Consider the following 15,840-nt stretch of genomic DNA (forward strand, 5'->3'; position numbering starts at 1 on the left):
AATCATTCTCGTAGCAGAACATGTCCCTCATTTCTAGACCGAATCCTTTAATTTCAACATTCAGCCAGCACAGCTTTGTTACACTCAGTGTCAAATGAAAAGCATGCCCACATCACCAGTAGAATATTTCAGAAAGCAAACCAGTAAATCTGTACAGCAATGTATAGTGGCCTGGAGACACAGCAGTATCTCATGACGTCCATCTGTGGAGTTATTGCAGGAGGCTCTGTGCATGTGCTTCTTGTACCAGAATGTAAATAAGTCTGTTCAGTACATTAAAACCAATTAAAATTTTCAGAATACCCTGTTTGATGTAATTATGTGTTTTGGCTGTGTGTACATACATACGTGTACAATACATTTTAAGTCTCGTATTAATGGGTTTCATCTAAAAAGACCCAGAAAACTATGTTTAAACTACTCACCAAGAATGAGCTTCTCATTGATCAGAAGAAATGTTGTGATACTTTTAAGCACTTCAGCAGCTGCTAACAGCATCTCTGTCTGTTGCTCATCTCCACAAAAATCAACTATCAGTTGAACCCACTTTTTCAGGACTTCTGCTGAAATCTGAAGGTACAGAACACATGAGACTTACGCTGTACAACCCAATGTTAGCACTCACCATGACATGAACCTATGGATTGCTGAAGGGATAGTACTCATCAGTAAATGCAGGTTTTTTTCCAAAAAGTTGGCTTACTGTGTCACAGATAGTTAGGCTGGGAGATTTTCTGTTAGTAAGAACAGTATTCACAGGCAATTCTCTCACTCTGTCCCCTCGCAACAGACCCACCAATGACCACAGAAGTCAAAGCATATATTTGTGTCCTCAGTTCCTCTAAACTTGCAAGCCAAAGAGAAATATACTGGACTATAATAAAGAGAAGCAATTCTCAGAAGCATACTACATGTAGACACATACACATATCTGCAAAAACAACTTGGAGCATATCAACCACCTCAGTCATTCTCTGCCTCACTCTGCACCGCACTTGGTCATGAACCTGCGCTGTATAATACAAGAGCGTGTCCTACAGATTCTGTAATGGGTTAAAAAAAAATCCCCAAGATGTTAAAATTACTGAAATTGTGAACAGACACGTGAACTATCTAGAAAGACAGAACTTGACTTTTACCTTATGGAACAGAAACAATCCCTTCTATAGATGTAAATACTGAATGCAAACCCAAAGAATTTAGATGGAAAACTGATGTAGTTGGTCTTTTACAAAGTAGAAGGCACACTCTCTACAGATGTCTTAGATCTCCAATGATTTATATGCTTATTAGAGAAAGTTGTTTTGGCATTACTAGAGTTAAGACTGTTAACAGCATTTTTCATTAATTCTGCTTTGTAAATCAATACAAAACTTCAGAGCAATAACATGTTCCACATCTATATGTGAAACCAGGTTTATACAGTTATTTTAATGTTTGCAGCTTGAAGTCCTTGCATTTTGCCTTTTTTAAACAAAAATATCTATCATCATAATTCATGTTCCCAATTCTTGTGTGCAAATCCGATATTCATTTTTTTTTTTTAATCGTGAGACAAGACTGTTAGCAGACAATATCAATCAATTCTGTTGCATATTCTATTAAAAAAATAACAGCTACATAAGGAAAAAAGAACTATTTGAAAAAGATGAGAATTTTGTCTGGTTTTAAATATCCATTAAGTCTTCTTTGTATCTCTGAAACCAACCAAAGCAAACAAAAAAATTGTCCGGCATTAGAAGCTGCTTTAGTGCTGCTCTACACACACACGTGACATCACAGACTGACAATTTAAAATCAAAAGAAATGGACTGGGTTCAGTACATGTGTTTAATCACCGTATGCATTTTTCTTTCCACGTTATAGTGCCTATTTTCGATGCTCTCAGAAGTTGAAATTAATCCATTAGAAAAATTTGCGTACATATTTAACTTGAAGTGACCGTGAGAGGGATATACCAAGATGATACTCATGGCCGTTCCATCCTGGAATGTGGCAGTGTATTCAGAGAGGAAGACAACACCAGAAAAGGTGCAATGACACGAGAAAACACAAGCCTGGGGCTTCTAAAAGAAGCCATGTGACTTCTATCACTAAAACCTCCAGAATTACAACACAGTTAAACAGCTCTGTTTGCCTTACCTGCTGATGGTTCTGCAAAAGATGGAGGACCAACTTGGAGGCAAATTTGAGACCTATGCTTTGAACTTCAGTGCTGAGAAAACAAGGTAGAGAAAATATTTTTAAAAAGCAGCTATTTCTGCCATCATTTCATCTCTAGAAACAAAAAACAGTCAGTTCTTAACCATTCCTCATTATCACCATCAGGTATTTTGCAAGCTGAGCTCTCAGAATTTTTACATTACAGATCTTGATGTTAGTTAAGTTTTTTGTTGATATGCAAATGAAATACGCTCTTACTTTCACCTCTCTCATGTTTATTTTCCATCTGCATACTTCCCATAGAAAAACACATTTGAAAATGGAAGCCAAGTCAAACAAAGCGGTTATTATTTTAAATTATAAACACAAGCACTTCTTCAAGCTGGTGTCAAGCTCTAGGAATACCTCTTCTACAGCTGCTAGAAATGTTACTAGTGCAGAATAAGCCAAATGCTGGCCCCTGAGCCTCCATGCTGCCAGGCAGGGTCTCCGGACACGGTGCTGGACACCATGGCTCCTGAAGGGCTGTTCTCACCACGGGGAACGGCGACACCTGAGCAGTACAGTCTGCTATTTCAACTATTTCCCTCTAACAGCACCAGTCGGTGTTATTTTACCAGAAGTATCTTATTTCGTTCCAGAAATAAAAAAATCCACGTCACCACTTAAGCTTGAAAAATTTAGTGAAAATCAGCAGCAAATGTGCACAGCTAGAAAATGCTGTTCTACACTCTATACCCTAAATATTCTACATTGCTAACACTGAGATGCAATGTTTATAGGACTTAAAAAAAGACTATTAGAAACAGGATGGTCTTGCCCTTAGAGCCAGGACACTTTAACTCTGACCATTCCGTTATGAATGGGTGGACACAGCTTCTAATCCAGTACAAACTACGAACTGGCTCCAAATTTTCAGTGCTTTCTGCTCACTTTATAAGTCTGATTAAGGAGTGAGAACCCCAAGAATTAGGGTTAACCATTTCTGCCAATGCAACAAGTGAAATGAGATTTATCACTTTCTACAGACGGTCTGCAGATAAACCAGGACAGATGGCATATTCACAGCGAGTGAGCGCATGTTTGCATCATCACTTCTATGCATTAAGGTGTTTGTTTCCCGATTGCCGTCAGGAAGAGCTGTTCTCACTGGCCATCATCTGACAGCTGGAGTAACTCCTTATTTCAGGAACTGTAGTTCTGGACGTTTACAGCGTGCTTGCTGGTATGACCTTAAGGACTTTTTAGTAATTCAGATCCATGTCTAACTTCTCTACAAAAATCTCATCAAGAGCCCTCTTTATTCAAATAAATCACACTCGCTTTTCCGAAATGTGGATTTTTAAATTAACAGATAGCCCAAAAGCAATAAATGAACACTTCAACATTTAATGTTTTTAAAATACAAATATTTTAATGTGCCTGACAGACCATACCTGTTGGAGATATCTATAACATTTAAACTCCAGGTTAAGAGCTCATTTGGATTCATTTTTATAGTGCTTTCAGTCTTTGGAATCACATTTCTGAGATCCATATTATAAAGAATTTCCAGCACCTGAAAACACAATTCACAAACAAAGAATTTACAATCTCAACATGCATGTATACATTTGAGATCAGTGTAACACTGACTTATATCCCCACTCCAAGAACACAAAGGTTCCCTCTGGACAGTGCAAAGCAAGGAAAAAGGAAGTTCTTGCTTTTATGCAAGAACATCTGTTACAGAATTACAGCACAGCTCCTATTCAATTAAAAAAGAAAAAAAAATAAAATAAACCACGTAATGTACTATCTAAAAACATCTTGTCCATTTGAAATATATTTTTTTAATTAAGAATATAATTTACTGAAAACATATCAGATGTCAATAAAATAGCACCCTCCTACCTTGCAAAAACATTGGAAATTCTTTTCCTTCAGAGCCATTGTGAGAAGAGTGCCTTCAAAATCAGTGAGTAAACACAATACACCTCCTCCTTCTGCAGTCTGCTTGGAATTTATTTGCTTCAACCAGAGCAGCACTGCTTCCAGCGCAAGCAGACGTACTTCATGAAACTCACACTGGAGGAGATGAGCTATTGACAGCGCTGGTTTGGCAATTCGCTTTGCAACAGGTGAACTGCTGCTCTGGATGTCAGGACCTGCAGTCACCGACAGCACTGACAGCACAAGCTTGGTGATGCTCTCAATATACTGTATCAGTCCGGGCACTGCTGATGAGCAGGGGATACCAGACACCAACTCAGAATCTGAAATAACTTTGTTCACCTCTTCCCAAAATCCAAACAACCGCATTCCTGAAATGAGAATAAAACTAAGTAAAGTGACAAACAGATAAGTGTTACCGTCTGCTCCAGACCATGAAGCGATTCCGAAGCTGAAAAAGATCAGGTATGCAAAGGTAAATGTAAATTCAGGCATGAAAGTAAAATATCGTTCTCCTTCATTTTAAACTTATTCTGAATTATGAAACAACTTTCCTAGATAACATGTGTATTCATACTTAAATAGAAAGAAATAAGGATACAAAGTTTTCTGAAAACTATAAATTGTTCAACTCATGGGATGAAAGCTTCAAACAACTTAAAAACGCTATGGTACTTTGCAGAGTGCCTGTCATCTTTGCCAGTTATAGTTCAATAAGTATTTCCTTAAATCAAGCTACTAATACAGTCTTGCAAATTGTATATGCTTTGTACTATTATTGTAGAAAGTGATTAATACAAATACACTGTATTAAAAAAAAAAAAAAAAGTAGGTAGTCTGGAAACCTCAAACCCCACCAAATACAACTATACAGTCATATTATACTTGATAGAATAGCTCTAAAAATCAGAGATCAGACTGGAGGAAGTACTGCCTGTCAGCCTACCTACATAAATAGATCTGTCCTGTCTGTTTCAATCTAAAGAATTTAATGATTCAAAAAATCCAGTATGCTCTTTCTATGCCTATTAGCTTTGAACAGGTAACATAGCTTAAAAAAAAGAAGGAAGTTAATTCGCTAGATCACACAGAATTCAAACACAAGCATGAAATAATTGAAAACCATGAAGAAAAACTCAGGCATAGAAAAGAAGAATGCAACTGGTGTTAAGGGATTTTAGAAATTTGTTTTTTTAAAAAAAATATCAAAAAGCATTAAAGGTAAATAGAAAGATTAAAGGAAATTTACTTAGATTTCTCCAGTATCTTCAAGAAGACAAATCATTGCCATATAACTTTACTATTTATAATTAAGTAAGCACTGAGTACTACTAAAAGCCTGTCCAAGTATTACCACTGAATGGCTGAATTTGACATGAAGCTGCAACACAAATATGGTTTTGTTCTGTTGCCCGTGAAGACATTTCCTTAATCCTTCTATTTACAGTTAAATATCCTGCCCTTTCATATTCAAATTCTTTCAAAGTCATCTTAATTTGTTTGACATTTACACAGAAATTTGACGTGGTTGTACACTACCTGGCATATAAGGCAAAAGCATTTTCTGAGTAATTCTGGACAAGCTTCAAAGAAATTTGGTATTTGAAAAAAGATTTTTCAGACATATTATTTAACCATTCATTCTGTTATTCACGTTTTCACTACTATTTTCTGAACGAGCTTGATGTAGTCAAAGAAACTGCCATATCATTGCAAACCTATGTCACAGCACAATCGTCTGAAGGACACGGGTGGCTTCCATCTCCCAACATGCAAAGTCATGTCTTTTATTTGCTACATTTTCTAAAACCCTCCAGATTGGCATTACATACTGGCATCACGGCATAAACTATAATAGCATTCATGCCTATCTCAAATGACATGTCTCCAAATGCCAGAATTCCTTAATTTCTGAACTGTCTGGTTGCCTTGGAGAGGGATTAGGCCTTCGTCCCAGTTATTACACAGCCAGACTCCACAGACAGCAGTTTAACAGCAGAAATAATCCCAGGCAGTTGAAAGAAAAAGGTTCCAGTTCAAGCCCCTCAGCTTGAGAAGAGAAGCGGCTTCGGTTTTGGAGTCCCCACATGCTTCCCTCCCCAGCTGCATTCCAGCAACAGAGGACTCCACTAGCTCAGTTGTTCAAAGCAAGTATATATTTCTAGGTATACTGCAGAAGAAGTGCTTTTATTTCCTATCAACATTGCTTTACATTAAGGTATAGCTATCACACGTGCAAGCAGCAACATGAAAACCGACAGGGTGGAAGAGTGAAAGCTCCAGGGCAAGGCAAGGTAGAGCAGCGCTGGGTGGACAAAAAGAGATTCAAACATTAGGGGAAGACGGGGAGGGTGTCTTTCATTTTGTTGGTGTCGACGCTGCCAACTTCACCACAGTCTGCAACCCAACATCTGAGAGTGGTGACCCTTCCGTGGACTCCAGGAGCTGGTCATGCACCCAACTTCAGATCCAGTTCAGTAAACCTTCATTTGAATTTTGCAGGGCCAGCATAACCTCACTCTTTGCCTTCATCTTCGAAGGGAAAAAATATTTTCATATAAAAAACATAGTGGAGCTACTCACTCCTAGAACTACTAGTCTGCAGAAACTGCAACAGAAGAGTCTTCTGCCACAGATCCTCTTTTTCTGCACATATCAGATACTTTTCTTTTGGTTCGGAAGCCTTTGGGATAACTTCTGTTCTTCCCACGTAATTGTGAGAAACTGAACACCCTGGCTCATCTAATTTACGGAAAGTCCCTCTAAAACTGGATGTCTCAACAGCAAAGCCATCAGCAAAACAGGACTGTCTGCATATTTGCTCAGCCTCAGCACACCATGAGGCAAATCCTTCTGCATTCATCTTGTGTTACACATGCTCTCCAATGCTCTTTTTCCACTCAGATATGTACAGAAGGAGAGAAAGCCCCTGTCTTATTACCATGCAGTGGAAATATTCCTGCTTTCAACTTCATCACTAAGAAATCTTCCCTGGCTTTCATGTAAATGTTTTCTCCTCTGTTTAACTTCAACTAAATTCTTTTCTTTGGCTTACACCAAAATATCCGACTAAACCAAAAAACAACGCTGGTTCCCAAAGTAAATAGCTGTCTCTGTTGTTAAGATACAGTAAAGAAATACTTTTATTTACAAACAAAATATAACTGTACAGTTTGAACAACCAGCTGCTGTGAGAAGGAAGAGCAAATTTTGGCTAACCAAACAAGGATCCCGGCAAACAGATGTCTTGTCCAGGATGCTGACAGATGCCAAAGAACCACCAAGAATTAACAGGATTAATTTCTCCTTCCCTCCCCTGCCCTTAAGGATTGTTTCATTTGTGGGAAAGGAAGAACTCTGTCCCTCTTCTAGGAAGGGACACATCTTACACAACAACTTGGTTCTCCTCAACACAGAACACGGACATCCCACAGTCTTCCTCAATCCCTTTATGTCCACTCCACCAAGATACCCACACAACATCTACATCACATCCCCTAGGTTTGAGGGGTTATTTTTTAAATCCTATTCATGATTAACTGATGCTCAGTCAGTTACATGAAGCTGAATGATCTTTAATGATCTTAAAATAAAGAGGAAGGAAGAGGAGCAGAATGGAATTATCAGACCTGGTCAATCTCCAGCTACAAACCTCCTCAAAGTTTAGCCAGATCCAAAATCTGTGGCCTGTCTGACTGGCTGTGAAATTTCCAGGATTACTCATCTGCTTTCTTCTGCTCTTCCCAGCACTGGCAGGCAGGCACTATTCTGTAGTCTGTTCCCAGAATAAGAAGAAACATACAGTAAGGACAGAAAAACTTCCCTGTGAAGGGATTAACAGTCAGCTGACAGACAGTTCGGCCGATCTTTCATCTCAAAGATTCTGTATATTCCAAAGTGACAGAAGTCATTTGAATTCTTCCTATATTTAAAACCTAAACTTGTTTCATCGCCTTGCTAGCTGATGAACAGGGCAGGTTATGTATTTCTGTTAGATTAGGTACTTTTACAGTGGCTGGCTGGGCTACTGCCAATCGGACACCTCTTCGTATCAACAAGTGTACATTGTGTGAGGGGCTTTTTTTCTGTACCTGTGACCATGATACATTTAAGTATTTGCACACTTCAAGATAAACGTAAGAGATCAACTCCTGTATGCAGCACCTCGAGCACCCACCCCATCTTCCTATTAGAGGCTCCAGAAAGCAAGAACAGAGTAGACAATAAGGAGAGAAATTCCAAGCATAAGAAAACTTATTGACACTCTACAAAGTCAGAAAGAAATTCCAAGCAGCAGCAATGAAATGCTGTTGCATCTGCAGTACAATGTTATGGGAAGGGTCCAAGCATCAAAAATTCATCAGCATTCACAAAGAAGAACTTGTAATTATTTATGGACTGAGAAGAGGTTAAAATCCTTTGCACTCACTAATTGCCATCTATCCAAGGGCATCTGAAGAAATCATATGAACAGAGAGAAGGCTGAAAGGTAGCCAGTGCCAAGAAAATATTTTCCTAGACAAATATTAAGAAAAAGTATTTTCTTTCATATTTTCCCTGTCACTGGTAAATGGAAAAAAAAAGACAACGGAAAAGTATAATCTATTACAATGTGGAACTAAAATCACTGTTGATGATCAGGAAAAGGGCTTAAGTAGGATGTTTTCTTTTCAAGACATCTGCAATATCTTCAACACCAGAGACAACACATTAGTACTCAAAATACAACTGAAAACTACAAACACAAGTGATTAACAGAATCTGCTGATAATATATTGCTGTGGACAGCAGCATCCCTTTGTATTTTGTCCAGTATAAAGGAAAGTTTCGAAAGGAAAAGAAAGGGGAGGAAAAAGGCATTTGATCCAGACACTGAGGCTGCTATTTTCTATACAGCATCTCTCTGGCACAGCACCAAATTTTCCACTTTGTTTTGAATTCACAGAAAACCATAAAGCCCCACTGCAAGTAGCAAATCCTGGAATCTAAAGAGAACCTGAAACAAGATTCTAGAAGGATGGGCAGTTTCCATCTTCAGAAGGAGACAGAATCTTTAACTGCGAACATTAACAAACACCATCAATTCTACTCTCCCCTGGAGTCACTTATTTCATATGACACCTTTCTATATTCGCTGCTGAACACAGCGTTTTACTGTCTGCAACTCCCAGTCAATCCCTGTCTCTTGGACCTCAACAATCCCATCCTCAACTTGTTCATTCTCCTGCCTTTGTGGAGTCAGAATATTGGGTACCCAACTGCACTTCCTTTTGACTTGTCCAATTTCATGTCAGTAGGCGTAGGCCACTTAGGTGACTCCATAAATATGTTTTAAATCTTTACTTTCCATCAAAATAACAACATTGACCAACTGTCAGAGTCAATATACTGGCACAAAAAGTTTATATAATTTCTGACATAACAAACAAAAACTACTTTCAATTTGTTCAGATGGGATTTCTTAAGTTTAAGCTAATTAGACGAAATAACCAAAACATGCATTAGCAAGCTGCCAGTGTTTTTGTTCAATAAACTGCTTGGCCACACTTCTTAGGGATCTAGGTAAAGAAAGTTATACTATGGCTAAAATAACCAACTTAGTTATTCCTGTTAAATTTTTACCGTTTAGGCCTGCAGAAGAACTTATTTTAGTTACCATTTACCTTCTTTTCGAAATAAGAAAAAAAAGTACAATAAAGAAAAAAGTAGGCATAACCTTCAAATGTTTTTTAAAAGTCCTACAAATGATATTCAGGCAAAAACATTTAAGAGATTCCTACTTTTAAAATTATCTTTCAAGGCAAAGCATCTAGAAGTTTGAAAATGCACGCTATTTCTACCAATATATTTTACAACTTCTGATTAAAAAGGACAAATATAACTAAAACAATGGTATTTGCAATTTCTGTTATTTAAAACACAGCATTTTGTCATATTTGAGAGCACAAAAAAGGACAAAATCAGCAGACAGTTGTACATAATTGCCCGTGTTTCTGATCTCATACACAGGTGTGACACACAGTATTGTTGGCAATTGTTTCTGTTGCTCATGAGCAGAATTTAAGAATCTTAACTAAGCTACATCTACAAAAGGTTTAGCTGTTTGGAAGATAGTAAGAAAATAGAAGTCTGTTTTTGCAAGACTCAAGGAAAGAACATATTAGTGAGAGCAGAATACTGGATTCTCCATTTTGATAAGAAATAATCTATTTATGAACAAAATTAATTATGCAAATACTGAATACCATTCCCACTGACAACAACAGTGGAGTTGGGTTAATCTCAAGAACTTTTATAAATACTTTCATCTCAAACGTAGAAAGGAAAAACACATGGTTAGACTTCAAGTAGCAGCTTCTCCTAAATCACAGATTCATCCTATTTGACATCCTCTTTAAGTGTTTCCTCTTTCTCATCAAACTTGAATTTTGAAGACACAAATTGACAGCATTGACAGCATACATATAGGATAAAAGAACAACTTGGAAGGACTACCTTTAGCAAATTCTTCTTTCTTCTTTTCCCTGAATTCTGTTCTACATCCTATTTCACTTATGTTGATGGCCTTTATAGACTCAACACAACACTTTATTGATGAGTACCATTTTTTTGAACACAACCCTGGGAAGCTACACTTTTATTAGTCAAGTCTATTTTGCATGCATTTTTTCCTTCATGAATTGACAAAATACTATCAGAAAACTGTTTTGAGATGCGAGCAAGAAAGAAAAAGTGACCACGTTGTCTGGTGATGTTCTTCATGTGTCACAGAGACAAATCTGAGCTTTCACTGCAACATTCTGCTCTGGCTCCTGCATTACTTGCACTGCAGCATCACAGAAATAGTCTCATCGTTTAGCTTCAGACACCAACTTCCAGGAGAAGATCTGAAAGCAGGAAAGTCTATTATGTGTCCTGTCAAAAGTCCACATATTCCACAGAGGAATCTTACCCACTGGAACACTGTGTTACAGCACAGCCTGCATGCAGGTTGGTATCCTGTCTCTTGCAAAGCCCATCTCCGAGCACAGAAAAAAGAATCACAGAATCCCAGAATGTCAGGGATTGGAAGGGACCTTGAAAGATCATCCAGTCCAATGTCCCCACCAGAGCAGTAACACCCAGATGAGGTTACACAGGAATGTGTCCAGGTGGGTTTTGAATGTCTCCAGAGAAGGAGACTCCACAACCTCCCTGGGCAGCCTGTTCCAGTGCTCTGGCACCCTCACCGAGAAGTTTCTTCTCAAATTTAAGTGGAACCTCTTGTGTTCCAGTTTGTACCCATTGCCCCTTGTCTTATCATTGGTTATCACCAAGAAGAGCCTGGCTCCATCCTCCTGACGCTCACCCTTTCCATATTTATAAACATTAATAAGGTCACCCCTCAGTCTCCTCCAAACTAAAGAGACCCAGCTCCCTCAGCCTTTCCTCATAAGGGAGATGCTCCACTCCCCATTATCTCTGTTGCCCCGTGCTGGACTCTCTCCAGGAGTTCCCTGTCCTTCTTGAACTGAGGGGCCCAGAACTGGACACAACATTCCAGGTGTGGTCTCAACAGGGCAGAGTAGAGGGGAAGGAGGACCTCTCTCGATCTACTAACCACTCCCCTTCCAATACACCCCAGGATGCCATTGGCCTTCCTGGCCACAAGGGCACAGTGCTGGCTCATGTTCATCCTGCTGTCCACCAGGACCCCCAGGTCCCTTTCCCCTACTCTACTCTCTAACAGGTTGTTGCCTCAGACACACACATGGATCTGCAGCAATACAGCTTCACAGACGCCTCCTTCTCGCTCCTGCTTATCAAGACTTGCAAATTTGCAAATAGTTGTAAATACAGCTAAGGCTGGACATGTTCTCACCTGGACTCGGAGGCACCATTCCCCTCCAAAGAGGCCTACAAGTGTTCTTTGCTTCCTGCAGTAATGTTTGAAGAGTGAAGTTTAAGAAATTCCCCTTGTTCCTACACCACCTACTCTGGTGCTGGTTTACTTCTGGAGGGGTAACGGAACTGATTCTAGCAGGGTACAAGTGCCAGAAAATCCCCTGGAAGTGGTCTGCATTGTTCTACCCATTAGAGTGAAACAGCCCTGGACCTCTGTCATTCCAGGTCTATAAAACAGTTAGCATAGATCTGTAAGAACAAATTCACTGGGTAGTATTAATAATTATTAATACTGAAAGTAGACATTAACTCATCAGATAATCGTAGATCTGGTAAGAACTTTTGTTTGCTCTCAATATAGGGAAAAAAAAGTATTTTTATTTATATATTTTAACTTTTTTTTTTTAATTTGCTTTTTTTTTTTCTGAGTTCCAACTGCGATTGATAATTGAAAAAAAGCATGTTGTAAGTCTTGTTATGTACCGTCTCTGCACATCAGAAGACCCTCAGGCACATTGGGAGCTGGAAGAAGTACTGCAGATTTTGCCTATCAACTCAAGGAAAGAAAACTGTATTTTCCCAGTGACGTGAATCAGGCAACACTTCCATCCAAACCAGCAGATCAGAATAACTACAGGGTTTCTTTATTTGTATTAAGATAAATAATCATTTGGCCAGCAATAAATTTTTAGCTGGACAAGATGCTTTTGGTATCCATTACTTCCTGCCTTCCTTACGCGACATTTTAAATTGTTTTGAATTTGTGAAGTGAATTCCCTAAGGGCTGTCCTGCACTTTAAGAGACAGATTTTATTAACTGAAGACAACAAATCACTTACAGAAAATAATCGTAATGTAGGAAAGGCCTAGGCAGGGCTATACTCTGAAAATCTCTTTGTAATTGTAGCCCCTTTAGACAGACATAATCAATTAGAAGTGGTCTGATTTTAACCAGTTGCAGGCTCATTACATTGCATTCCCATTTCTGTTGATGAAAATCAGTTTCAGCCTGTGGCCTGGAGCTCATATACAGCACTTCCTGGGGCCTCTTAGATAAACACATCAAGAAACAGTTTTATTTGGATTTGTCCTTCACCCTTTATTCATTGAAGCAACTTTACAAAGCAAGATTAAAACAGACAAAAATTGGCTCAAAACCAGAGATAGTCATATTATGAGTAAGATATTTAATCTCAGACAAGTATAAAACTTCAGTTAATTATTATTCCTTACAGAACATATTTAAATACGAGACTCAAAACATTCATTTTTAACTGCTGAGTTTAGTCTTTCTCTTACTGTGTCATGGGACACTCAGTTTCTATTTAATATAAACATATTACTCCCTCATTTCAGAAGTGCTTCTGCCTGTGATATATAAAATTGTCCGTAATGTATCTTCAAGTTTTCAAAACCGCATTTCCAGTCTAAGTTTCTGCTCTCTGTAGATACTGCCTGAAACATATAATTTTAAATCTATGTAGGAATGAAACTTTCTAATGAAATACCCCTGAGCAGAGAGAGCATGCAAAAATAATTGCTTTCATTCTACAGAAATCATACAGTACAGCACCCAGGTTTGGAACACTTCACATGAGCTTTGAAAAACAAAAGAATCCACTGCAGTCGGTAATGCAGGCACAGCGTGGTGCAGTCCCTCAGGCTCAAAGGGCTATTCACGAGTCAGGGGCATAAAAAGAGAGGGAAGTCTCCTGGTGTGGAGAGGTCAATAAAAGCCTTTGCAAATGTGCAAGACAAAAGCCCCAAAGATAACTGAAATAGGAAACAGACTGATAAAGGGAAATGTAATGTCTATTAAGTAAGCACATGAGGAGCCCTCACCTGGAATACTGGCTGTTCCTTCATTAAGAAAATGTAAAAATAGAGCTGAAGGGTCAATGATGGGAATAATCAGAAGCAGAAGAAAAAAATTTCATGTGAAGAGAATACAGAAAGACTGGGATGATTCACACCACAAAGGGGGTGTACAGAGGTAGAGGATCATGATTAAAAGAAGTGTAAAAATTAATATTCCAAAGAGGATCTATGTTTAAAAAAAGGAGTACTCAAAATAAAGAGAAGGGTGATAAGACTAAATACAGTTGAAGGGGGCTCTGGGGATCGTTTCTGTTTATTTTGTAGATGTGATACAAAGCTAGACTTTTTAATGTATTGCAAAGGATAATAACTAAGATCAATGGCACATCAGGATTTAAGGAACTTTATTTTGTATAAATATTGAAAATAAATAAATACACATTGTAACATAAGAATTATTGATGGTAGATATAGCCTACCCCCCAAAAAACATTCAAGAACCATGAAAAGCTTATCCCTGGAGACATGCTATATTAAAACTGGTTTATACGGGGTGGTGCATTCCTGCCTATACAGCATGCAGCCCTTACCTAGGCACAAACTGTGGCCAGTACCCAACAGAAAGAGACCTACAGTGCAACATCATCCTTTACTGAATAGTGTAGCTTGACATCTGGGCCCCAAGAGAGAAGAATGACTCCTCAGATGACATGAAAGATCAGACCCAACTCTTAGAGTCCCTGATAACCCTGATAACTCTGGTATGCTGGAACCCACTTGTGACATATTTTCTATGTGTCTATGCTTCTGTCCCAAGGGACAGATTCTGCATCAACCTATCTGAAGAAGCTCATTTCAGACATGTTCATCACCAACTCATTTTCCTTACAACTATCACCATTAGAAGTGTGCATTCACAAGAAACCACACAAATAGCAATTACAGAATTGAACTACTCCTACTAAAGGTCTATGCAAAAAAAAAAAAAAAGAAAAAAAACAAAAAACAAAACGCAAAAGGAATTGCTTTTAAAATTAAGAATGGTTCCAATGCCTTAAAAGCAGTGTTAGAATCAGTCATTAAGAAATTTAATGAAATAAAAGAACTATTCTGTAACTGCCTTCCTGGACTGGCAAGGTAATTTATTACTCACTTGTTCATTAGAACTAAACAAAACAGGCCCACAAGGAAGCAAGTTACAGCTGACTGAAAGCTGCCTATACACAGTCACACTTGAAAGGGTTCCCCTTCCTCCTTACCTTTGTTTCCTTTATTGTTTACACTATGTTTTGTATTGTGGCAAGAAATACTCTGCATCATTAAAAAGTGATAGTTCTGACTGGCCCTTCAAAAACTTCACAGCAATAAAGAATCAATACTAAAAAAAAAAAAAAAAAAAAAAAAAGAAATTTAAAGACGCTCTCACAGTTTAAAACTTCTAAATATGAGAAAATGCTGAGTACAAGTAATACATTAGTGCTTCTCCAGATCCAACAGAGCTCTAATTTCCCCACAGGTATTCCACCCAATTTATAGAGCAGTACATTTGACTTACCCTGCTTTTGAAACTTCCCCAGGTGAGTACTCAGCAGCACAAGGACATCAAGATAGGCAGCTCTGGTCACCAAACAAGGATTTGGCCTAGAAAAATCAAATTACTAAACATTAAATCATTGTAACATCCATGCTCAGAAACAGTGAAACGCACCAGCTTGGTGTGTCTATTTTACTTAATTAATGAAGATCAACCACTGATCAAATTAGACTGGGTATGTGAAATCATTAGGCCAGGTTACCTCAGTTTCACATCCTGGCCCATTCTGAATGACAATCACCTTAGCAGAATGGCAAAATTCACAGTTCATACATTTCATTACCAATGGATGAATCAGCTTGCCCCAGCAACTAGGATGTCTTTGTTTTGTTTATGGATAATGTGTGTGACTAAACGTGTTAAGAAAAATAAGTCTTCAGGTCTTATTGTTACAGTTCACAGAAGAGAAATTCCTCATGAAAGGTACCCACTACATCTTTTTAACCATC

General features: G+C 38.3%; 1 protein-coding gene across 5 annotated transcripts in view; it reads right to left on the minus strand.

Annotated features, from left to right (window-relative positions):
• The window catches only part of THADA (THADA armadillo repeat containing), a 167,126-nt gene that overhangs the window by 32,484 nt on the left and 118,802 nt on the right, over positions 1-15,840 (minus strand). For all 5 annotated transcript variants that reach the window (XM_082047591.1, XM_082047592.1, XM_082047589.1 and 2 more), the window contains 5 exons: positions 15,353-15,438; positions 4,057-4,466; positions 3,600-3,721; positions 2,143-2,215; positions 426-570 (listed from right to left, as the gene is read on the minus strand). In XM_082047591.1, the coding sequence (XP_081903717.1) occupies positions 426-570; positions 2,143-2,215; positions 3,600-3,721; positions 4,057-4,466; positions 15,353-15,438 (836 nt within the window). The remainder of the gene's footprint in view (positions 1-425; positions 571-2,142; positions 2,216-3,599; positions 3,722-4,056; positions 4,467-15,352; positions 15,439-15,840) is intronic.

This window comes from Streptopelia decaocto (assembly GCF_964273445.1).
Source record: "Streptopelia decaocto genome assembly, chromosome: 3".
Classification (NCBI taxonomy): Eukaryota; Metazoa; Chordata; class Aves; order Columbiformes; family Columbidae; genus Streptopelia; species Streptopelia decaocto.